We start from the raw sequence: 27,287 nt of genomic DNA on the forward strand, positions 1-27,287 counted from the left end.
GTGTGCTCTGCAGCATGCTCGCATGGATGCTGGTCACAAGGTTGGCACAGAGTTCTTGTGTTAGGGCAATCCATTCCTACGCCAGCATGACTGACAACTGCTGGATTGTCAATGGTGCATGCGGACGTGCTGCAGTACATCTCCCCAACACATCCTGCTGCATGTGTTCAATGGGATGCGATTCAAAAGAACAGATGGGCCAGTCCATTTGCCAGATATCCTCTCATTCCAAGGCTGCCTCCACCTGCGCAGTTCGATGCAGTTGCATAACATTTTGCCTCACAACACCATAATACCAGGACCACTCCAATGATCACGTTCGACAAGTTAGTCAGTCAGTCAGTTAATTACATGTTCCACAGACCTTTTGAACAGTTCTTTAATTAAAATGACGTGGAATGAGTCAGTTTGCAGCATATGTATAAATGTTTGGTGTTAACATAAATGAACAAGTTATTTTTTAATCCTACTAACACAACTACACTTACAAACTAGTTTTTTTTTTTTTTCTTTTGCAGGTTACCAGTTTTTAAAGAGAAATTTGTCCATGAAATAGAAAGAGCTGTCCACAAGAAATGAATTCAGGTTAAATATAAAACTTGCTTTGCTACCTGTCAGATTTTCATGTTACTGGGAAAAATTATCTATAATTTTGTTGCTGCATACTGAACTCCTTTCTGTGCCACTGACAGCTTTAATAACAGGTAATAGAGGTAATTTTTTCCTCAGGTATTGCAGGTGTGGACATCACCATTCTTCTCAAACTGTGATGGATTATTTTTGATAAATTCCATTAGTGAATGTGTTTGTTGTGATGGTGTAGTTAAAACACTTAACCCCTTGATGAGGTACCTACATGATGATCGCGGGTGAATAACACATATTATTCTTACTCCTTGTTTTTGTGCAATCAATATTTTCTTTCTAAGTGATGAGTTCTCAACAAAATTATTCTGTAAGTTGTTGTTGTTGTTGTTGTTGTTGTTGTTGTCTTCAGTCCAGAGACTGGTTTGATGCAACTCTACATGCTACTCTATCCTGTGCAAGGTTCTTCATTTCTGAGTAACTACTGCAACCTACATCCTTCTGAATCTGCTTAGTGTATTCATCCCTTGGTCTCCCTTATCATCTATGTTTCACTTCCATACATGGCTACACACCATACATATACTTTCAGAAACGACTTCCTGACACTTAAATCTATACTCAATGTTAACAAATCTCTCTTCTTCAGAAACGCTTTCCTTGGCATTGTCAGTCTACATTTTATATCCTCTCTACTTCGACCATCATCAGTTATTTTGCTCTCCAAATAGCAAAACTTATTTACTACTTTAAGTGTTTCATTTCCTAATCTAATTCCCTCAGCATCACCCAATTTAATGCAACTACATTCCATTATGCTCCTTTTGCTTTTGTTGATGTTCACCTTATAGCCTCTTTTCAAGACACTGTCCATTCTGTTCAACTGCTCTTCCAGGTCCTTTGCTGTCTCTGACAGAATTACAATGTCATCGGCAAACCTCGAAGTTTTTATTTCTTCTCTTCTTCTTCCTACTCTGAATTTTTCTTTTGTTTCCTTCACTGCTTGCTCATTATACAGATTGAATAACGTGAGGGATAGGCTACAACCCTGTTTCATGTCCTTCCCAACCACAGCTTCCCATTCATGCCCCTCAACTCTTATAACTGCCATCTGGTTTCTGTACAAATTGTAAATAGCCTTTCACTCCCTGTATGTTACTCCTGCCGCCTTCAGCATTTGAAAGAGAGTATTCCAGTCAACATTGTCAAAAGCTTTCCCTAAGTCTACAGATGCTAGAAAAGTTGGTTTGCCTTTCCTTAATCAACCTTCTAAGATAAGTCGTAGGGTCAGTATTGCCTCACATGTTCCAACATTTCGACTGATCTTCCCCAAGGTCGGCTTCTACCAGTTTTTCCATACGTCTGTACAGAATTTGTGTCAGTATTTTGCATCCATGACTTATTAAACTGATAGTTCAGTAGTTTTCACACCTATCAACACCTGCTTTCTTTGGGATTGGAATTATTATTTCTTCTTGAAGTCTGAGGGTATTTCGCTTGTCTCATACATCTTGTTCACCAGGTGGAAGAGTTTTGTCATGGTTGGCTCTCCCAAAGCTATCAGCTGTTCTAATGGAATGTAGTCTATGCCCATAGCCTTGTTTTGACTTAGATCTTTCATTGCTCTGTCAAATTCTTCACGCAGTATCGTATCTCCCATTTCATCTTAATCTATGTCCTCTTCCATTTCCATAATATTACCTTCAAGTACATCACCCTTGTACAGACCCTCTATATACTCCTTCTACCTTTCCGCTTTCCCTTCTTTGCTTGGAAACGGTTTTTCACATGAGCTCTTGATATTCATACAGTTAGTTCTCTTTTCTCCAAAGGTCTCTTTAATTTTTCTGTAGGCTGTATTTATCTCACCCCTAGTGGTATATGCCTCTACATCCTTACATTTGTTCTCTAGCCATCCCTGCTTAGTCATTTTGCATTTCCTGTCGATCTCATTTTTGAGACGTTTGTATTCCTTTGCTCCTGCTTCATTCACTGCATTTTTATATTTTCTCCTTTCAATTAAATTCAGTCTCTTCTGTTACCCAAGGATTTCTACTAGCCCTCGTCTTTTTACCTACTTCATCCTCTGCTGCCTTCACTATTTCGTCTCTCAAAGGTACTCATTCTCCTCCTTTCCTCTCTTGTCAATCATTCCCTAACGCTCTCTCTGAAACTCTCTAGAACCTGTGGTTCTCTCAGTTTATCCATATCCAACCTCCTTAAAATGCCACCTTCTTGCACTTACTTCAGTTTTAATCTACATTTCATAACCAATAAATTGTGGTCAGAGTCCACATCTGCCCCTGGATATGTCTTACAATTTAAAACTTGGTTCTTAAATCTCGGTCTAACCACTATATAATCTATCTGAAATCCTCCAGTGTCTCCAGGCCTCTTCCATGTATACAACCTTCTGTCATGGTTCTTAAACCAAGCTATGATTTAGTATGCCCTGTTCAAAATTCTACCAGGTGGCTTCCTCTTTCATTCCATATTCACCTACTACTTTTCCTTGTCTTCCTTTCCCTACTATCGAATTCTAGTTCCCCATGACTATTAAACTTTCGTCTCTCTTCACTATGTGAATAATTTCTTTTATCGCATCACACATTTCTTCAATATCTTCATCATCTGCGGAGCTAGTTGGCATATAAACTTGTGCCACTGTGGTAGGCGTGGGCTTCGTGTCTGTCTTGGCTACAATAATGCATTCACTATGCTGTTCATAGTAGCTCACCTGCGCTCCTATTTTTTTATTCGTTACTAAACCTACTCCTGCATTATCCCTATTTGATTTTGTATTTATAACCCTGTATTGACCTGACCATTAGTCTTGTTCCTCCTGCCACCAAACTTCACTAATTCCCACTATATCTAACTTTAACCTACCCATTTCCATTTTTAAATTTTTTAACCTACCTACTAGATTAAGAAATCTGACATTCCATGCTCTGATCCATAGAATGTCAGTTTTCTTTCTCCTGGTGACTGCGTCCTCCTGAGTAGTCCCCACCCAGAGATCTGAATGAGGTACTATTTTACCTCCGGAATATTTTACCCAAGAGGATGCCATCATCATTTAACCATACAGTGAAGCTGCATGCCCTTGGGAAAAATTATGGCTGTAGTTTCCCCTTGCTTTCAGCTATTCACAGTACCAGCACAGCAAGGCCATTTTGGTTAATGTTACAAGGCCAGATCAGTCAATCATCCATACTGTTGGCCCTGCAACTACTGAAAAGGCTGCTGCCCCTCTTCAGGAACCACACGTTTGGCTGGCCTCTCAACATACACCCCTCTGTTGTACTTGCACCAACAGTACAGCTATCTGTATCGCTGAGGCACACAAGCCTCCCCACCAACGGCAAGGTCCATGGTTCATGGGGGGCTGTACAACATTATTGAGTAGAAATATGCAAAATATGCCTACAGATTGATACAAGACTAGCAATTACACTAAGAGCAAAAGTAGCCGAACTTGACTTTTGAGAAGCTTGTTAATACGCTTCTTACAGTTCAAGTTTTCACCAACTTGTAGACCCACAAATCTGGAGCATTCTATCATATTTAGTGATTCCTGTCCATGCACTACCAAAATTGTTGGTATGATTCTATTTATTGTACAGAATTGAATGTAGTGTGTTTTCTAACAACTGGGAGAGAGTATTTTCAGAGAAAATTTTAGTGGTCTTTTAAAGAACATCATCAACAATCTTTTCCATTGGTTTCTTTCTAATGGTACCTATTGTAACACTATCATCTGCAAAAAGTAACAATTCTGCTTGTTGAATGTTAAGTAGGTCATTCAAATGTATAAGGAATAGGAGTGGACCCATAATTGAACCCTGTTGCACTCCCTTTGTGATGTCTCTCCAATCAATAAAATTTCCTACCTTTCCAACATTGTTTGAATTATTCAGCACAATACAAGCTTTCATTTTTTAGAATTTTTATAATTCTACTATTTGCAGTGAAGGATGTTGGTGTTACATCTAGTTTCTTGAAGTTTTGTGCAATGATATTTTTAATATAGTCTCTTACTTATTCAACTGAACAATTTAATCCTATTTTTGCTGTTTCATTTAGAAAGGGATTGTAAAAAGAAATTGGAACAGGTGAATTGTCAGTCACGACATTATCATTTAATTAAATTGTTATGGTATCTCATACCCTGACAAGCTGTCCTGTCTCCCATTTGACAATATCCCATGCAGTTTTAACCTAATTTTCTCCATTATTTATTTCTGCCAGGACATGCATACTTTTGGGGATTTTCATAACTTCTCTTAAAAGACTACAATATTTTTTGTAGTATGCATGTAACATTGGATCTTGACTTATTTTGTCCTTCATACAAATTTCCCTCTTCCTATTACACGAGATTTTAATTCCCCTAGTTATCGACCATGCTTCTGTGTTTTTAATGAATTTTCTGGATAACCTTTTAGGAAAGCTACTTCAAATACTGACACTGTTATATCCTGAAACTGGTGTGTGTGCTCTGAGGATGGTGTAGCCATGCATGCATGTTTAGGCTGCTGGTGGCCATCTGTGGGAGATGTGCCTGTGGTGAGGCCTCCACTGTGCCGTCTACTGGCGACTCACGCATATACATCCACAGAGGAGCACTAGCCGAGTTATCTTGTGCATCTTGCCAGTGAGCCGTTCATGTTAGTGTATTGTGTCTTGTTACGTAGGGATCCACAAGAGTCTGTTTTCAGTTTTAATTGAGTGCTTCATGAATACAGCCATATTTGGGTTACTTTGGACAGGTCTCATGTATTACATAGTTGGTATACAATTGAGAGCACATTTGGATCGTTTTCGGTGTGTGCAATATTTATGTGCAGTTTGTTCATTATGGCTGCCATGCTACCAGCCCTGTTTGAACAGCTTGCTTCAGCTGTGACCACCTTGTCGGCTTCCATTAACAGACAGGGTACCGCTCCGCCAGCCCATCCACATGCGTTCCCTCCTACAATGATTCAGCTGAGGATTGAGAAGATTATGAAAAAAGACTCAGACAGCATTTTTTGGCTTTCAGAGTGACAGACACTCATGGACTCTACCGAAGGTGTATCACTTACTGTGTCGACTTGCCCCTTTACAAGAACCAGCAGCTCATACTTTTGATCACATGTGCAGTTCACTGTCCAACTACTATCACCAACTAATGCACATCATAGTGGCGCGAGTTGAATTCTACCGATCCCACAAGAAACCAAACCAGCCATCCAGGGCCTGGGCAGCCAAACTTCACACTCTTAGCTGGAAGTGTCAATTCGTTACTGATGCCCATAATGACTCTTATGCATGCTGTATAGTGCAAACCACAATTATCCGTTTAGCTCTGGACAAAGAAATGTGCCAGAAGCCCATTGGCAGAAATTTTGTAAATAGCACCATTTTTTGAAGTTCCTCGGGTAGTGGGTGACCAAACCGAAGCTTGAGGTGATGTGGTAGTAGTGTCACAAAATATGCGCACTAGGACGACAGATAGCTCGCACGAGGCAGCGGTAAACAAACGTTCGGCACGCCCTAAGTGCTGGGCTACTTGCCGTGCTTTCTGGGAGACAGGCCACATCGCCTCCGCCAACAGTTGCTCAGGATATGGACGTGGACGTAAACTGTGTGACTCCAATGCTTGTGACTTCTCCCAAGTTGTTAATCGAGTTAAGTGTTTTTCACCAAGTGATCCGGCTACAGAATGACACTGGTACTGCAGTGACATTACTGAATTCTCAAACCTATGCAAATTTAGGCTCACCGCTGTTGACATCAGTCATGTGGAAGCTTGTCAGTTGTTACAAAAGAACACTGCACTGGTGGGACAATTTATGACATCTGACTCTTACTTTTAATTGGAAACACTGTGTGGGGAGTTTTCGGACTTGTTTTTGGAAGGTATGGCATGTGCTACGAATTTTACTGTGCACGTATCTTTGAAGCCCACAGTTCGGACCCATTTCTGTTGTGCACATCCTATTCCTATCATCCTGAAGGCCAAGTGGTATTAGAATTGGACAGGGATGGTGCACCCTGTTATGGCTACCGAATGGTCATCTCCACTGGTTGCAGTTTGGAAACCATTGGGGAAACTTTGCCTCTGTGGCAACTTCAGTACTAGTGTCAATGCGCAGTCAATCGTGGATATGTATCCTCTTCCATGCCAGGAGGAACTGTTGGCAAAAATATCGAGTGGGCAATAGTTTTCAAAAATCAATTTGTCTGAAGCACACGTGCAGGTTCCTGTGGATGAAGAGTCTCGGTGAGTTCTGGTTTTGAATACTCTGTTGGTAGTCATTCCCACCGCATTATGGCACGAGGTTCTACGCCTTCTCCAGCAGGGTCATTGGAGAGTTTCACGCACTAAACTGTTAGCTAGGAGACGTGTTTTGGCCAGGGATTGATGGTGAAATTGTCTGTTTCATCGCAGCTTGTGAGCAGTGTGCTGGACAACAGGTAGTTCCCAGGGTGTCCCTGTCCCACTGGGCCGTTCCACACCAGCCATGGGAACACATTAATGTAGACTTTGCCAGTCTCTTCTTCAACTCCTACTGGCTCTTGGTTGTGGACGCATTTTCGTGGTTTCCTTACATTTTCTGGTGGGCGTTGATGTCGGCTAAGGTCACAATTCGTAAGCTGTTAAGGGTTTCTTTCTATTGAGAGATTGCCTTGTACTTTAAGATTCTGGTAATGGGGCTCAGTTCACATTTTGCACAATTTTCAATCGTTTTGTTCTCGTCATGGAATTCTTTATGTTAGAGCTCCGCCATTTCATACTCAATCAAATGGTGGGACAGAACGACTAGTGCATATGTTCATGTCCCAAATGAGAAAGTCTGTTGTGGATTCTCTTGTGGTTGATGCCATTCTCCATTTCCTGAGCACCTGTCACTTCACGCTATGGGGGAGCTGAACCCAGCCGAGATGCTTCGTGGCTGGCAGCCACACATGCTCCTCCACCTTCTGCGGCCTATGCAGCAGCTGCTGCAGACAAATTCGCGTGGCCTCTTTGTGTATGGACCGCCAATGTGGGCATGAGAGTTTGGTTGCTGGCCCAAGTGGATACCAGCTACTGTTGTCTGCCACTGGGGACGCCATCTGTGAGACTTCGAAACAGTTGATGGGCTGGTGACGTCCCACCTTGATCAGTTGCACCCCCACTCGCCGCCAGAAGCTACTGGTTCGTGCGTGCGGCCCCCATCGATGTAGCCCATTGGCTGCCTACTCCACGTGTGGCGTACTGGGGTTTCAGCTTCCTGGTGCCGTGTGTTGGCCTGTCTGTTGCTGCAGCCTTCTGTGCTTGCCAGGCTGCCTGCACCGGACCCCTCTCCACCGTCACATCAGCCTTCATTGTCGGAGGGTCCAGCCCTGCTGCCCTAACACTGGGACCTGCCTGCTGACGACGATGAGATGGTGATGGCACCCTCCTCTTTGTGCTGTCATTGGGCACCATGTAGGCCCACCACCCTCAGTCTAGCCTGCATCCCTGCACGTTGTGGCCTTATGCTCTGGTGTCCACCCGGCACATTGTCCCACCCTCTCCTGCTTGCGTTGCTGTAGGGCTCGCTGATTCTCTTTAATTGCCTCATCAACTTCTGGCAACCACTAAGGGACTGTCTTTCATTGGGAGCACCCTAGAGAATGAGGGATCGCGTTTTCCGCCACAGAAATTATCATTGTAGTGACCTGCTCAATTACAACATCAACGGCACCATGTGGGGGAGATTCAACGATGACAGCAGAGGTGAAGGCTACCCAGTCTGCCTTGTTTAAAGCCCATCTCGGTAAGCGTCCATGGGCATGATGCCGGGGAGTGACAGGAAGATGGGGAAGTGGTCACTATCATACAGGTCATCATGTGCTCTCCAGTGAATAGGTGGGAGGAGTCCTGTTCTGCAAATTGATAAATCAATGTCCAAGTAACTACGATGAGCCACGCTGAAATGTGTGGCAGCCCCATTATTTAAGAGGCAGAGATCAAGTTGGGACAGTAACTTTTCACCATCTCCGCCACGGCCAGTAAGCACGGTGCTACCCCACAAGGGGTTATGGGTGTTGATCAATTAGTGCAGCCAATATGTTCAGGGAGGGAGATTACGTTGCAGACAGTTATTTCCTGTGTTGGCGGTATCCTGACAGCCACAGCTTCAAGAGGAGTTTGAAGGGGCACAGGTTCACTACATACCGAGTTCAGGAGATAAACACAAACCACCTGACACTCTATTATATTCGCTATGGTTCTTGTGATATCGCCTGTAGCCATGAAGGGCAGGGGTCTGCATTGCCAGGAACCAGGTTTCCTGGAGGGCAATGCAGATAGAAGGTGTAAAGCTTAACAGTTGCCGTAGCTCATCCAAGTGGTGGAAAAAACTGCCGCAATTCCACTGGAGGATGACATGATTGTGAGACTGGGTAGTCTATGCCTCAGGGTCACCTGCTGCCACTGACTTATTTCCTGAACAGACTATATCCATTGTGCCTGAGGGTCTGGCGAGATCTAAGTCTTCAGCAGACACCAGAATCTTCACCTCATCCTCAGACGCACAGGTTGTAGGCAGCGGTGGTGTAGGTGCCACCGCAATTCCCTTCGTATTGGAGGGTCTTCTTTCTGGATTTCTCTTGCTGATACTTGGGTTTCTCTGGCTGGGAAGTACAGCGGGAAGACATATGGCCGAACTTCCACCACTTAAAGCACTGCATTGGGGGAGGGTTTTTTTTTTTTTTTTTTTTTTTTTTTTTTTTTTTTTTTTGGGTGGGGGTGGGGTTTAGGGCGCAAAACATCAAAGGTCATAAACGCCAGTATAGAACCATAGAATGCAGGGACCGCGAGAGTAAAAGAGCATTTCAAGGTCCAATGCAGAAAGAAAGAAAAAACAAATCTAAAACGTCATGACATTACGGAAGAGTATCTAAAAGATGTCAACAAGACACCGGAGTCACCAGGTAGAAATCAGATCTCTTTTGTCATATTACTGCTTTTTTAAAAACTTAAAACATGAGCCACAGATAAGACGTCATCCGCTAAAATGTCCGGCAAAACACGCGGCAGCCCCACCCTGAGATGTAAGTGGCTAAAATAGGCGCAGAGGATCAGGGAATGTATGATTGTTAATGGCTGGCTACAGAAAGGACAGCTGGGTGCAGGGTCCCCACTCAACAAGTGGTGGTGACTAAAGCGGCAGTGCCCTATTCGCAAACGAGCTAACATTACTTCCTCACAGCGAGACAGCCAGGAGGACGTCAACCAGGCTGTTGGGAGAGGTTTGACTTCTCTGAGTTTGTTCCCATGAAAGGAGCACCAATGGTCATGCCAAAGTGACGTGATACGCCGAGAGAGAGAATTACGAATATCTTGCGAGGGAACAGAGTAAGAGGCGGGCCGACCGAGATGGACTGTGGCCTTGGCTACAGCATCAGCAGCGTCATTCCCAGGCACACCAACATGGCCAGGAACCCACATGAACATCACTTGAGCTCTCACATCCAGGAACAAATGCAGGAAGTCCTGGATTCATCGAACAATGGCGTGGACTGGATATGGATCATCCAGACTCTGAAGGGCACTGAGGGAGTCAGAGCAGATCGCACAGAGAGTGAGCTGGTGCCTCCAGATGTAGTGAACAGCCTGATAGAGGGCAAAGAGCTCTGTGGTAAAAATTGTGCACTGGTTGAGAAGCCGGTATTGAAACTTATGTCATTTTCCAAAGCTGTTTCACAGAGGAAGACTGCACTGTAGTTCATTCTCTAAATTTTCGCACAGATGACAAAATGGTAGATATCGAAATAGATGACAGAGGGATAGAGAAACAATTAAAATCGCTCAAAAGAGGAAAGGCCACTGGACCTGATGGGATACCAGTTCGATTTTACACAGAACACGTGAAGGAACTTGCCCCCCTTCTTGCAGTGGTGTACCGTAGGTCTCTAGAAGAACGTAGCGTTCCAAAAGATTGGAAAAGGGCACAAGTCAACCACGTTTTTAAGAAGGGATGTCGAACAGATGTGCAGAACTATTGACCTATATCTCTAACGTCGATCAGTTGTAGAATTTTGGAACTCGTATTATGTTGAGTATAATGACTTTTCTGGAGACTAGAAATCTACTCTGTAGGAATCAGTATGGGTTTCAAAAAAGACAATCGTGTGAAACCCAGCTCGCGCTATTCGTCCACGAGACTCAGAGAGCCATAGACACGGGTTCCCAGGTAGATGCCGTGTTTCTTGACTTCCGCAAGGCATTTGATACAGTTCCCCACAGTCGTTTAATTAACAAAGTAAGTGCATATGGACTACCAGACCAATTGTGTTATTGGATTGAAGAGTTCCTAGATAACAGAACACAGCATGTCATTCTCAATGGAGAGAAGTTTACCGAAGTAAGAGTGATTTCAGGTGTGTCACAGGGGAGTGTCGTAGGGCTGTTCCTATACACAATATATATTAATGACCTTGTGAATAACATCGGAAGTTCACTGAGGCTTTTTGCAGATGATGCTGTCGTCTATTGAGAGGTTGTAACAATGAAAAATTGTACTGAAATTCAGGAGGATCTGCAACGAATTGACGCATGTTGCAGGGAATGGCAATTGAATCTCAATGTAGACAAGTGTATTGTGCTGCAAATACATAGAAAGAAAGATTCTTTATCATTTAGCTACAACATAGCAGGTCAGCAACTGGAAGCAGTTAATTTCATAAATTATCTGGGGGTAGACATTAGGAGTGATTTAAAAGGGAATGACCACATAAAATCAGGCATCGATAAAGCAGATGCCAGACTGAGATTCATTAGAAGAAACCTAAGGAAATGCAGTCTGAAAACAAAGGAAGTAGGTTACAGTACACTTGATCACCCACTGCTTGAATACTGCTCACCAGTGCGGGATCCGTACCAGATGGTAATGATAGAAGATATAGAGAAGAGCCAACAGAGAGCAGCGTGCTTTGTTACTGGATCATTTAGTAATCACAAAAGCTTTACTGAGATGATAGATAAACTCCAGGGGAAGACTCCACATGAGAGACGCTCAGTAGCTCAGTATGGGCTTTTGTTGATGTTTTGAGAACATACCATCACCGAGGAGTCAAGTAGTATATTGCTCCCTCCTACATATATCTCGCGAAGACCATGAGGATAAAATTAGAAAGATTAGAGCCCACGCAGAGGCATACAGACAATCTTTCTTTCCACAAACTATACGAGACTGGACTAGAAGGGAGAACCGATAGAAGTACTCAAGGTACCCTCCACCACACACCGTCAGGTGGCTTGCAGAGTATGGATGTAGATATAGATCCCTGATGAAAAAAGCACAGCAAACACTATGGGCAGACTTGGAACCATCCGTGTAAAAGAACACACTATTCGCATGTTGTGAGCGAAGTTCAAGAAATTTGCAGCGATAGGTCAGCTCGGGAGTTGAATCCTTCGGGAACGAGCTGAAGTCAAAATGAACACAAACCGGTGCCTGAAGCCAAGGTTGTGAAGGGCTCTCACCCATTTGGAAAGCGGCAGGAAGTCTGAACTGCAGCTGCTGAAGCAGGTGATGAAAGTTGATGCCGGGAGGCCGCAGAGAAGAAACGTACATCTCGTATTGGCAGTCAAGAATGTCATCAAACGTGGGTCAAAGGTTGGGTGGCCTGGTAGGGAAGAAAGCCGACATGCGTACCTACTGAGTAGGATGTCGTGCCGGTATGACCATGGTAGTTCACCGGCTTCTGCATTTAGACTCTCAACTGGGCTGGTACGGAAGGCACCAGTGGCAAGATGGATCCCCAAATGGTGGATTGTATTTAGACAGCGTAAGATAGATGGCCATGCAGAGGAGTAGACAATGCATCCATAATCCAACTTGGAGCGGACAAGAGATCGATAGAGGTGGAGGAGGACAGTCCGGTCAGCTCCCCAAGAGGTACCACACAATGCACGAAGGACATTGAGGGACCGGGTGCAGCGTGCCCTAAGAACTTCGTCGCACCCACGAATGGGAGAGTATTTTCGCTGAGTCATAAGGACGGTGGAAGAAATGCCTTGTACTGCCAGAAGTTGACGTAAACTGATTTGGTAGCAGAAAAGCGGAAACCATTTGTGACACTCCACAAACAGAGACGGTCCAGACAACACTGAAGACAGCGTTGCAGGAGACACGTCCGCTGGGAGCTGCAATAAATAGCAAAGTCGTCAATGGAGAGAGAGCTGGAAATGCCAGCTGGAAGGCAGTCCATAATTGGGTTGAGGACAACACTCAGTACGGAGCCCTGAGGCACCCTGTTCTCCTGTGAAAAGGTGTGGGATTAGGAGGAACCCACACGTACCCAGAAAACTCATTCCGTAAAAATTCCTGGATGAAAGTGAGAAGACGAATGCTAAGGCCCATATGTGCATAGTACGTAGAATGCCTGTCCGCCAACAGGTATCGTAGGCTTTCTCCAAATCAAATCAAAGCCTCATAGTAAAAGGAGTATTGTAGCACCCTCAATTCAAAGAGATGAAAGAGATTGCATGAGACTCCTTCACTTGTTTCCAAGGAAGGAAGGCACGATGGTAGTGGCTGGAGCTTGAAACCTCTGCAAAGTACCAGCCCAAAGAGTCTGAAACATCTACAGGGTCGACTACATTTCCTGCCACAGTCACACCAGGGACCAGGGAGTGGGCGGAGTCCCAGAAAGCCGGCGCACGCCTGGGTAAACGGGCTAAAACTGTTGAACGAGCTGGTGAAGGAAACCCAGCATGCTTTCTTGCATTCCTTGATAGTGTGACGGCACTGCGCACGTAGTAGCTTGTAGCGGATGCAGTTCGTTAACGTAGGATGACTGTGAAAGACACGAAGCGCACATCGTCAGGTACGAACCGCATTGCCACACTCCACAGTCCACCACCGGACCGGGACCCGATGGGGCGAAGTAGTAGTACGAGGGATAGAGGATCAAACAGCCAAGAGAATAACATCCACGAGGTGCTTGACCTGATCATCACAGCTGGGAAATGGCCGTTCATCAAAGACTGCCAAGGAGGAACAGAGCCTCCAGTCAGCAAGAAAGAATTTCCAATGAGTGGGCTGCTGTGGTGGGGTATGACTGTACAGGCGAGTCACACAAGGGAAGCGGTCACTCAGGTAAGTATCGGAAAGAGTACATCATCACTCGAGACGTCGAGCGAGCTGGACAGAGCATATCAAGAGGTCTAAGTGGGAATAACTGTGCGTGGAATCAGAGAGGAACATGGCTTCGCAGTTGTTAAGGCACACAAGATTAAGATGATTAAGAAGATCCGCCAAAAGAGAACCTCTCGGGCAGGCGACAGGCGAGCCCCACAGAGGATGATGGGCATTGGTGTCACTGAGGAGCAGGAAGGGTGGAGGAAGCTGAGTAACAAGCTGTGTCAGGTCCGCTCTAGTGATAGCAGAAGACGACGGGATATAAATGGTGCAGAGGGAAACGGTAAAGTCCGGAAGGAAAACATGGGCAGCAACTGCTTGCAGGTGGGTGTGCAAGGGGATAGGATGATGAAAAACATACTCTCGTAGAAGCAGCACAACCCCACCATGAGCAAGAATCCGCACCGTAAGGAGAAGGTCCATCCAGAGTGAAGTAAAATGGAAAAGAGCAAAATGGTCTTGAGGACGTAGCTTGATTTCTTGGAGACAGACTACAAGTGGACACTGCGATCACAGGAGCAGCTGGAGGTATGCCCTGTTAGACCGAAGGCCACGGATATTCCATTGTAAAAGAGGCATAAAATTTAGGAACACTGAATAAGGAACACTCACCTCGACGGCCGCATAGGGCGAGCCATTGAGGGAGGATGGCCACTGGAATCCACAGGTGGAGGATCTTCGTCCATCAACTCAGCAGGATCAACGGAGCTTCCTCGGTGTCAGTCAGTTGCAAAGGACTGATGAGTCAAAAACGGCTGACGAGTAGTCGGAGAGGGGGAAGACTGTTTGTCTTTGGATGATTGTTTTGACTTTTGGCGATTTGCAGAAGAGCCAGACGGCTGCGACCTCGAGGTACGCAAGAAATCTTCCTGGGAATAATCCTCTTTGAATTGACGGTTCACTGGCTGCATTGCAACCGTCTTCACCAGTGAGGGCGAAGAGCAGGTAGCAGAATCTACAGCCCAGGAATGTAAACACCCCACAAATATTCAATGAACTTAATTTTAAATCACAGAATGCATGAAGGGAATGAAAATTAAGAAAGTATGATATTTTTAGCAAAAATATCAGACAGACACTATCCAGAAATTATGGAAAGCACTGGAATGTATTCAATACAACAGGTAGCATTCAGCAACCGCTGATGCTGATGCTAATGCTAACGTCAGTGTGCTTGGAGAGTGCAACCGTCTGCTACAACTGCAAGCTACTAACTGTATCTAGATGCATTTCATACCCTAATGTGGCACCAGGTGGAAAAGCATAACGCAGCCAGGAACATTGTTGAACATGATCATTTCGTTGGTCCAGTTGTTACGATGTGGGGAGGAATAAGTTGGATGGGCGTACTGGCCGCCAAATCACTGAACAAAGTACACACACTGGTCAACATTATTGTCACACTGTACTTCTTCCCCATATGCACCTTTCCAGGTGCGCATTCTGTCCTGACTTCATTTTTCTGGATGGCAATGCACAAACACATCGAACTGTGTAGGTGGAGCAGCTCTTGGAATGAACAGATATTCAGCGAATAGACTGGCCTGCCTGTTCCCCAGACGTAAACCCCACTGCGTGCATGTGGGATATTTTGGGGAGATGAACTGCAGCCAGTCCACATGCACCAATGACCATTCAGAAGTTGTCAACAGCACTGGTGGAGGAATGGAATGTCTTACCACAAGAACTCCTTACCAAACTTGTGGCCACCATGAGAGCACATTGCAGAGCTTGCTTGCCATCCATGGTGTTCATACAATCTATTAAGAACCAACTCCCACCTTTTGTAAGTTCTGGGAACCATTATAAATTGCACTGGCTTCAGTGTAACTAATGTCTTTCAATAAAAGTGTAATTTCTGTTTGTCTAATTGCATATTTCTTTCAATTACCTTCTGTACTACACTTAATCAGTTCTTTCTATGTATGGTCCAAGTTTCACTGAACCACGTTACAGTAGTGACACATCATGCGAAAGTTACTTTCATCCTTAAGTTTTGCACACCAGTGTATTTTTAACATTTCTATACTAAAATGTACTAACCATTGTCTTGAATGATGGTATTAACAGTTAGCCTAAATGTACTGTCAAATTACCTTGTGTAGAATGCTTTCGGTAGCTTATATGGCTATTTCTCCGTTGCTGATTGCTTGATTTAAGTGTATTTAGTGAAGTGGAACTGGGTATTGGACTCAGCTTTTGAACACGATCACTGTAACAAAAAAGGTTGACACATCAGAAAAGGGAAAAATAAGTTGTATGCTGTGATTAACACAGAATGTTGAGTTAAGCATTGTGACTATAGTCACGTATGTGTAAATTCTGCTTGACATAAAAGTTAACAATACAAATATGAAGTTTTCGTTATATTTATCATTTCTTCGCCAACTACATAAAGAAGTTAACTTAGGGAGTCATTGATTGTTTCCATATCTATTCTTGTTATATTACATGAGTCACAATGGCAGTCTATATTAACTTACTGGAGATATAATATTCCCATTTACCATATTTACCCAATTATATGGTGCCCCAGTCAGTAATTGATCACCACCCGGTAGTTTATCAGTTTCATTCTAATCTTTAAATTTTAAGAGTTGGTGGCACTGGCACATTTAAAAATGTAGGAGAATATAAAGAACCTACGTTGGCAAACCTGTATCTTCTATTGTTACAACATTTGGAGAGAACTGATAGCTTTGAGAAAATCTTTCCTTTTGTGCTGAGCTGAAAAGTGCTGAGTCAGAGCATCAAGACTAACTGTAAGGTAGGTTACAGTGATACAAGTACCAAATACTGAAATGTGATGAACTATTTTAAGAGATAACTCATTATGAATGATTGATGGTGTCATTTATCACATAGGAAGTGTGAAGAATGTTTTCACAACAAGTTGCTTTTAACCATGGACCATGTAGGCATTACTTTCTTCTGACCCATACTGATGGAAATTTGAAATTTATATGGCCCCCGGTAATTGATCAGGGCGATCACCGCTGGTGTACATATGATCAACCAGCAGTTATTGTGACATACAGATAAAATCTGTATTAGTCATTATGAGGAGAGCTGCAAAAGAATTTGGTATTCTATTTAATATGCTAAATAATAAAATCAAAGGAAAAGCACCTATGGAGCATAAGATGTGACCAGGTTCAACTTTGACACGGATGAAGAGAATTTATTGGTTAACTGGATCCATGCCAACACTAAAAAAGGATTTCCAATCAAGTGAAGGATGCTGTATGAAACTGTGAGTGACATTGTTTTGGCAGATGGAAGACTTACACTATTCAGAGATGAGAGACCTGGTAAAAAAAGGGTTTAAGTCATGAAATATCACCCTGATGTATTAGAACAGCATGCTGAGAGCATAAATACTGCTAGAGCAGCTGTTACTGAGGAAAATGTCAGGCAGCAATTCAATCAACTTCATCAGCATCTTCAACAGGGTAAAAATTAGGACATTTTAAATTTATAATGGAGATGAAACAAGATTTGAAACATGCCCTAAAAGCGGAAATGTGCTGGGTCCGATTTCTTTTGACAGTCTGTATTAAGTCAAAAGTGGCATTGAAAAGGAGGTCATTACTGTAAAGGCGAATTGCAATGCTGCTGGAGACACTGTACCCCCAATGGTTGTATTTCCACTACAGAAAATTTCAAGGGACATATCCGAGAATTTGAACAGTGAATAGGGCATTGGGAAGTCAAAACAGAGTTGGGTGAAAGGGGCCCTCTACTTTGAATATGCTGCCAACATTTTCCTTCTGCGGCTGGAGAGAGAGAGAGAGAGAGAGAGAGAGAGAGAGAGAGAGAGAGAGAGAGTCAAATTTCCTGTCATTTTATAGGTAAATGGGTACAAATCCCATGCAGCATATAAAGTCACTACGTTTTGTGCCGACAATGGGATAATACAATTTGCGCTGTATCCAAAGGCGACTCGTGCACATCAACCAGCTGATGAGGCAATATTTCGACCCTGGCAAGAAAGCTGTAACAAAAACAGTATTTGTCCCATTGCTTGAGACTGTCTTCAATGAAAAGGCTACTCCTGAAACAGTGAAAAACAGTTTCATGAAGTGTGGTCTTTTCTCTTATGATACTGATGCAGTGGACTATGCTAGACGTATGTCCAGCAAATCTAAACATTATGCACCTATTATAACATGTGGTAATGCAATAAAACCATCATCATTTAATGTTGAACATCTTTTGCATTTTGAATCTTTAATGAAGAGAGGTAGAGTGAAAGAATTCCATGCAGCAGAGAAAAATGGATGGGAAGGCGATCCAGGAGCATAAGAATTGTTTCAGGTTTGGTATAAAATCGTGATTCATGTATATCACCTTCAACAAACAAAACTACAGATGCTAACATGTCATCTCTGCATTTAGGTAGTACAGAACAATCCATCCCCTTATCAGAAAATCCAGCAGGAGATCCTCAAGTGTGTACTAACGACAAAATATTTTGTGACTTGGAAGATGAATCATCCACATGTCATAATGAAAATTCATGAGATCAAGATACAATAAAAGAAAATGCCAGTTCAGATCCTTCTAAGCCCTCTTCACATCCAGTCAACACTGAAGCAGACACTCCAAAAAACACCATTCATCCCAATCATCTCAGAAAAACAGACTCAGTCCACATTTTTCTGATCATAGTACGTAGCCTACTGAATCCCCTATCAAAGCTGGAAGGAAGAGAGAGACACCAATGCAACAACATCCACTGACAAAAAATTGTTCAGTATGTTAATGATTTAGGTTAAACATTTTAAAGTTAAGTTCGCAGATGTAATTACCAATTCAATGTCATATGACTTTATTTATTACATAATGATCAACTACTGGAATATGGGTGATCATTTTGTGGAACTACTTATGCTCAACTAAATTTCTGTCCACTGTAGTTGAACTTCAAAAAATGTAAGGAATAATCATTTCAAAGTTAATTTTATGTATGTGATTCTTTACAGGAAATTTACTCTGTGATAAGTGTTATCACCAACTTAGTCCTTCAAGTAGATTATTTTATAAATAATATAAACATAAAATCAAATTGTTAATTGATTAACTATTGGCAGTATCACCCTAAAACAAGTAACTTTTTTCCCCAAATTTGTAATTCAAAAAATACTGAATCATCTTTCAGTCACAGATTAAACAACTGCTGTCGAGGTGTATGGTTTTACACTGTGTAATATATGAATATAGGAGTCGTCTTACATTTAAAGATGAAGCTACGACAATTAATGTCACATGCAGATTTATTTTGAAGAATTCTGAAGCATTGTATGGGGAGCAGTGACACCAGCTTGGCTGAAAAGAAGGATGAATGCTGGGACGGGAGTTGCAAAAGGGCAGCAAATTTTGCCATGCTGCCAACCATGGGAATGTATACCGCATACCTTGGCTTTTTGCTAATGTTTAGCACATTTTTACTGTAGTTTGCTTGAATTCACTTGTTGTTGGAATTGAATTGATTTTAAAATTGCACTAATACTCAACAATACTATATACCTCTGTGGCAGACAGTAAAGTCTAGATGGAGGCTAGTGGCGTACTTACTTGTTTCGTGCAGCAATGTTGTCAATACTTGCCGGGAGGTATCATGGCAATAAACGGGAGTGTGTTAGCTGCTGGATCTATGCAGCTAATGAGACAGCAGCGCACAGATGAAATGTTCGGAAGCAAGAGATGAAATAATATCATCAAATTTGTCACATTCTCACATCAATACAGATGCTAAGTCCAATATGTTCTTAGGATCCACCACAACCACACCCTTGGAAATCGCAAAATATTCAGAAGACACAGCCAAATATTTGTGACAACCCAGATTATAAATTTTACTGATGCAGCAATTCCATTGCAGCAATTTAAGCACTGGTATTAGGTCCAACCCTAACCTCCACCTCAAAAATCATAACATAGTCACAACAAACAGCCAAATATTTGTACAACCAAGATTATAAATGTCACTGCTGCTTGTGTATAGAAATACCGCCTCTCTTTTCTTGTCTCTCATTGGTTAGGTGAAACTAGCATTCCATATAATGGTAACAGTGTTGATGACAACAATTATGATGGATGGCTGATTGGTTCATTGCAGGCTAAGACTGAACAGCAAGGTCATCAGTGCCTCGATGCAGTGGTAGTTCATCCAGAATTATTGAAGTGCACCACAAGTGTGTTCCAATGACGAAGGTACATAGAACCGGTAAAACCGAGGCACTGAATGCAGTACTGATTCCAGGGCCTAGAAATAAATTAAGGGCCGGTATTAGGTCAGAGCAGACAAAGGATCTCCCTGGACTCATCCAAGGCAACAGAAATCATAGCCCACATTTGATCCCTGCCATCCCTAAGAAGGGCAAAGACAGTTGCAGCGCAAAGAATGCCTTCCAGTCGTCAGATTGAGAACAGTACAAGTGAGCAGCTTAAAAACATAATGGGTGGTCAATTATAAAAACACGAGGAGAGAGACAGGTAAGGCATCATGTGTGTGTACCCAGGGCTTTGCATGTGATGGGAGTCGTTCCACCCACAGCCAAACCACACCTGATCCACTATAGTCAAGGCGTTAAAGAACACCCACAGCAAACCATAGCTAAAAGCAATTGAAACAGGGGTAAGGGAGGGATGAAAGAGTGAGCTGGTCAAGGAGATAGTGTCGGGGGTCCCCAAATCTAGCATGCAGTGGAGGACACCCTGACTACAACCGCCGCACTCTTGCCCCAAAGGTAGCTTAAAACCTTATATCCAAGAATAAAAACCACTTTCATGGAGGAAACATCCAACCACTTCAACCATCCATTAATAGTCTGCCGATATTAGAGGGAAAGTATTCATAACGCCACGCTTAGCATGGAAGGCCAGAAGGAGGGACCATTCCTCCAGGATATGAGTTACTGCTTTTAAGGCTCCACAACTACAATGTTGGGGTGGCTCATTACATAAAATAAATTATGGGTTAGTCTGGTATGACAAATGTGTAGGTGACAAAGGGTGGTGGATTCCTTCCAGGAGGAACAGAAGGAAGAGCACCATGCAGCAGTGGTCTCCATGGCAGTGCAGAGTTTATTAAAGGAGGCAGTAGCCCACCTGATACCATTCCATCTCCAAGTGACCACAGGTCATATTTGTACCCACAAATCCACACCTGGGACTGTCACAGTGAATGGAGGGGGAAATTGCTCCTCTAGCCAAACTGTCAGTCAGTTCTTTCCCTGCGATATCCACGACTTGTGACCCAGAGAAAGACACCAGAGCATGCTGTATGACCAAGGCCAGTGAGAAGGTCATGAATAACAAAGCTTACAGGGTGATTTCGGTCAATGGCCTGGAGACTGATCACTGAGTCACTACATACCAAAATGCTGTCAATAGAGGCCTGTTTAATAAAACGGACAGCTCTGCTAATGGTTATCTGCTACTCTGGAAAAAAAAGAAACACTGCTCCTGGCAACAAATGCTGTTCCTGAGCAGGAGATGTAAAAGCACATCCCTTCCTATTCACGGTTTTGGAGTCAAGAGTGTAAAAGATGGTAGTATTCTGAAACTTGTGAAGAACTCAACACAACACATGCCAAAAGGTCATGGGGGCGACTGAGACTTTAGGACTTCAAAATGGATCAGTCCTAATTTGTGGACTGGGCACCAACCAAGTGAGAGTGAGTGAGAAAATACAAGAGTGCATTAGGCAGAAGGCTGTGAGGTGCATTCCAACTGGTACCCTTACGAGAGTGTGGGTATCAGGAGGTTGATGCCCCTCATATACAGAAAGAATGGGATATGTTGGATGATCAGGGAAATGTCGAGTGGCAGTTGTACAGGAGACCAAGAGTTCGTACCACTGGAACTGAAGACGGAAGATCCACGATTTGGCAAGGAGACTGTCAACGGGACTAATCCTGAAAGCATCAGTGGCCAGTCACATGTCATGGTAATGAAGCGGGCCCCATAATTTCAAAGCTGAAGGTGCCACAGCACCAATCAACCTGGCAACCACTCAAGTTGGGACGAGGCCAAGGCCCAGTAAATATGGATAAGAGTAGCACGATCTGTATCTCAGGAGGTGTAGGCACGGAAGCAGAGAGATTTAAGCTTTTCCCATGAAGGTAGCCTTTGGCTGAAGAAGATGGAACTGCCAAACCAGCTTATCATCATCATAAAGTAAGCCCAAAACAGGTGCTGTGCAACAACATTCAAGTGCTGAGTACCCAAGCAGAATTCCGGTCAGTATGGATCACGGTATGCTCACAAAAATGCACGACTTGGATTTTTGCCTTGGAGCTGGCATTCACCCTAGGCTACAGAGTGGGAACTATACCAAATGCTAAAACTGCTACCATGCAGTGCAAGTGTGACCACTGGCCCAACCAAGGTCACTAGCCTATTGATGGGGAAGAGGAAGAGTGTTACACTCAGTACAGAGCCGAGTGGGGTTACATTTTGTTGGACCCATGGAGAGCTGAGTGAAGCACCAAATCTAACCTGAAACAACCGGTGGGATAAAAAATGATGAATAAAAATTGGTAGGAAGTCTAGAAAGCCCCAGTCATGGAGGGTAAGTAAATTATGATGAATGCAATGAGGTGTCGGTGCTTAGAAAAATCCTGTCGGATTGCTGTTTCCAACCTAACCAGATGGTTGGTTGTGGATCAGCCCCCCTCAAAATCACGCTGATTAGGTATAGCGGCTAAAAGCTCTAGCAGCATGGAAAGTAGCGCAAAACAGTAATCAGGTCTGCTTGCTGGACATCACCCCTGCCAGTACTGCAATTCAGCAGACGCCAACACGTCAGTATCAATGCACTCACATGCCTACAACCTGGGAGTGGTACAGCCTTCAGGACGCTTCGGAGTATGACCAATTGGCGCATTAACACCAGCCGAACTCCAGTCATTGGCCTCCACTACGGAAGTTTCCAGGCAATGCACAAACATGGCTGGGCCACGGGATTTAAATTCCAGTCCGAGGTCCAGTCCATTGTGATCAGCACTGCTGGGCACTACTATGACACATAGCTTGTGCCAGTCATCGCCGTATTTATGACACAGAAACGTTTGATGTATCCGAGCTGTGAAGCAGTGACTGCCATCTGACTGCCTGAGTGCGGGGTCCCCAGCACCTGCTGCCACCTCCATGGTCCAGGCCAAGGTAAAAGTTCCTGGCAGCACAGCAATGGCCATTGCCTGCCACCACTGTCCACCCTGCAGTTCTGTGTTCACTGACCAGATAGTCCAGCTAGGCTCACCTGCCTGGCACAGCTTTGCCTGCCGTCTACTGTGCCTGCTGCATATGCACTGCTCTACATTCATGTTCGACTGTTAATAAAGTTTTGGCAACAAACTAGCTGCCTGCATTGTGTGCACTTCCTGCAGAGAACTGCTTGCCAATATCTTACTGAAGCAACACTTCAGGGGGATTTGAGAACCCAACAGAATTTGCAGGCAACCATACTTTCAAGCATTTTGCAGGACATGCTGGTAAGGATAATTGGTTGTGTTTCTGCCTGGTTTGGGGATTGAGAAGATGATACTATCTTGCCATTGTGGAGGAAAGACATCTTCCACCCAAATATGACTCAAAACCTTAAGTAGGTGTAGCCTTTAGGTAACATTCAGATGTTGGATCAGGACCTGGAGCTGTATTGTGAGATGAGAAAAGAGCCTGAAGCAATTCCTAGCCAGTGAGAGGTTCATTATATGATTCGGCTTGGCAATGGGTGAAACATAGGGAAACGTCTTTAACTTATCGTTTCTCTCATAGAAAGGTAGCCAAGTAACAAGAGGATACCAATGCAGTCACGAAGTGGGTTGCAACATGTTCAGCAAGAACCAGTGCATCAGTACAAAGACCATTCTGAAAGACATGACCTGGAACAGTTGTTGATCACTGGCAGCTGGAAGACTAAGTAGCTTGCCCACAACAGGGAGGAGGAAGAGGCATACATTCCTAGGGGGGAAACATTCTGCCCCCAGCATTCCTTCTTACAGCATTTTGTATGATAGCGAGCCTTAGCACAAAGTTGCTTAAATGTGATAAGGTTTTTCTGTGAAGGACATAACTTGAAATGTAGCAGGCCTCTTCAGCAATCCTGGAAAGCTCCTGCAATGTCTTTGGTCAACCATCACACCAGCTGGCGATGGAAGGGCCTGTTGAAAGGGGAATAGCAGTTCCCACATCATTGGTAATCATGTTGGATACACCTTGCACAACCTCATCAATGCAATATGACAGAGAGGGCGAATATAAAAGCAGAGGCATACAAATGCCAACTGCCTCTTCAAAGCACTCAACATGGTAGTTGGTCCACCTGGTGGTGGCAAAGAAATGACAGGATCACTGGAAAGTCATCACTGTCACAAGTGACCAATGTAGCGAAGCCACGAGATTGGGCAAAAATACTATTAGGTCAACAGCTAGAAAGATGCCCTGTATGTTGCTGAATGGATATGAGTACCATTATTGGGGAGACATGGATCATGGTCTGTAAGAAGCTGGTCAATCAAGGCCCCTACCAAATGAAGTGATACTCCCCCACATGCCTTGGTGCATATTAAAGTCTTCAAGTGGGAGAAAAGTGGAAGAGTTGCATGTGCACCACTATTGCCTCCAGTGTGATGCACAGGGCAATCCACTCACTAACAGCATGGTTCTGACAAAATGCACAATAATCATGGAACATAGGGGAATGGTCATCAGTGAAGTGTGTTGCTTGTAGAATATGAAAAATTACAGAAGAGGAGGAATTCTCACTGAATGATGACATTACTGGCACCCATGTTAGGCATGAAGGGGCCAGGAGGACCGGTCATGCCCAAGGATCACTGCCTATCACCGATGAGGATGGAACTATGTCAATGACGATTGGTTCATATTCTGACTACATGTGGGGATCAGGTGCCTTCAGTGTCAATGGAGTAGCCTTTTCCCAATAATTCTCCTTCTCCTCCTCCGCAGTCTTTGGTGACCAATATTTTTGTAAGGGCCTATCCGCAATGATTGGTTGGTTGGTTTGGGGGATTCAAGGGACCAGACTGTGATGGTCATCGGTCCCTATCCGCAATGAGCATGGGAACGGATGAAAGGTCGGCAGCCCTAGGACCCACAGGTCGCAGTTGCTTCAGACTCTGAGCTGTGGGTTGCCAGAGACAGGGGACCTAAGAGAGAACCCTGTCACTGGTAGAAATTGGACGAGGAAGCTGCTTATGTGGCCAGGTGTGCGATGTGGTTCCTGAACATGGTGCAGTGGGAACCACAAGACAGAATGGCATTGGAAGAACTGGTTTGTAAAAAAAAGGTAGTGGGGGCGAGGACTGCGACGTTCACATAATTGGTCATCATATCAACGGGATGCAAGCATTCGTATTGTTTTCATGCCTCAGCAAGTGACAGGTGGTCAACAGATTTATGTTCCCATATTTTCTTTTCTTTCTTGAACACTGGGCAAACTGGTGAATTTGGAGCTTGAAGTTCCGTGCATTTGACACATATAGGATGTTGTTCGCAAAAACTACCTCTGTGGAGTGGCTGTCCACAGTTTCCACACTTTGGGTCCACCTGGCAGTGGGATGTCATATGACCAAGCATAAGCATCAGAAGCATGTCATTGGTGGTGGGACGCAAGGTTTCACTTCACACTTGTACACCATGATTAACTTTTTCCTGAAGAAAATTTCTTTCAAAGACTAAGGTAAAGGTGCTTGTATCTGTTTGATTACCCTTGGGTCCTTTCTGGACATGTAGGACAAAACGTACACCTAGCCACTCAAGATTAGCCCATAGCACCTAGTATGTTTGGAGTCTCCTCGTATGCCTCTATGGAAGATGATACCTTGGACCATATTCAGAGTTTTGTGTGGGGCATTCATCAACACTATTGGCACCTAGGCATTCACATGCCTGAAGAGCTGTAGACTGTGGAGCTGAGGACAATCAACTGTGATCCATTGTGCATTTTCCCCAATGGCTCAACTTCTCGAAATTTATCTTCAATATGTTCCACAAAAATAACTGTTCGAACACATACAAAGTACTGGATCAATTGTTTCACTCCCCAGATACTCTTCCCTTGGGATAGCCAGTGTAGGAAAAGCAGTAGTGTTCTAGTGTCTGCAGTGAAATTTCTATACCCGTCGGATGACACAGCTGGATCAGAACACACATCGTTTTGGTGTCACTTAATATGTACTCGCAAAAGAGTCATGAGCCCCGTGAGAGGAGGATGATGATGATATATTGTTGTTATTATTATTATTATTATTATTATTGTGATACCACCGACAACTGGATTAGACAGTAAGCAAAAGAGGAAATGAATATAAAAATGGATGTAAACGATTTTTTTATTTAAATTTCACTTTTCCTTGTACTATTCTAGCAATCACTAAATTGCATATGTTTAGTATGCATATAATATTAACCATTTTAGGCATCTATATCAATATTTTCATTAGTCAGAATATGTTAAAATTAAAATTTTCTCAAAGATTAGAGAAGATTTTAACTTTAGGTGCAAGTAGAAAGATAAAGACATCTCCCACTCCCTGTCCACACACACACACACACACACACACACACACACACACACACACACACACACACACACCTATCCTTTATCTCACATGACAGTGATATGTTGGTTTGCACAACCAATTTCTGCACAAGGCCACCGACTAGTTTTCTCGGAGTCTGCTATTGGGTGGAGAACTGTAGGGGCCTCTAAACAACATTGCTACTTGAGATGGACTTTTTCCATTTTCATGAAAAAGGTGCACGTAAACAAAATAGCCAAAACATTGTGCAGTGATCTAGGCATGCACACAACATTAAAATATCACATGCCTATCATTCTGGCCACTTTACACTCACCAAGAATATATTTACGCTTTGATCATCACTTATTGCCAAACTGCCAGCAATTTTTTTTTTTTTTTCAGAATACTAACCAATCTCTTCACCATCCAACCCACTGCCATCAAATATCGTCCCTGTCATTCCTGATACCACATACCCTTTACACTGGTAGATCCACACGCACTATCTATAAGGTTTTTTTCAACATATAATGGATCAGCACTAAAACAATGTTATCTGCCACATGGATTTCCTTTATGTAGCTGGCTGAACTAGTGAAGGCAGCTGGCACTGCATGTAGGCTGGAATATCATCTTGTGATTTGTTACATTGTTCCCAGAACTGTCATGGATCTATGGTTTGGAGACGAGTGGATGAAGCACAGATGAATCCTCAATGACCACTGATGTGATTTTCTCAAAGTCTGCTACTGGGTGGAGAATTGTGGGGCCCCTATGGTAGGTAAAGAGGTATGCTACACATAGGAAGTGGCTACTTGGCTGGCAGAGTGCCTTTTTATGTTATAGAAAGCCTTACAGAACAGGAAGAGAAAATTACATTGTACTAGTTAATGGCAAGGGTATTTATGATAATGCTCCAGAACTAGTTACAATTATTAGCAGTAATAAGGTGAATGTTGTTCTAGGAACAGAAAACAGTTTGAAT

At 43.5% G+C, this 27,287-nt stretch overlaps 1 protein-coding gene across 1 annotated transcript in view; it reads right to left on the minus strand.

Annotated features, from left to right (window-relative positions):
• LOC126248137 (rapamycin-insensitive companion of mTOR) overlaps window positions 1-27,287 on the minus strand; it is a 275,241-nt gene that overhangs the window by 54,422 nt on the left and 193,532 nt on the right. The window contains exon 21 of the mRNA XM_049948829.1: window positions 15,845-15,960. Within this exon, the coding sequence (XP_049804786.1) occupies window positions 15,845-15,960 (116 nt within the window). The remainder of the gene's footprint in view (window positions 1-15,844; window positions 15,961-27,287) is intronic.

Source organism: Schistocerca nitens, chromosome 3, assembly GCF_023898315.1.
Source record: "Schistocerca nitens isolate TAMUIC-IGC-003100 chromosome 3, iqSchNite1.1, whole genome shotgun sequence".
NCBI lineage: Eukaryota > Metazoa > Arthropoda > Insecta > Orthoptera > Acrididae > Schistocerca > Schistocerca nitens.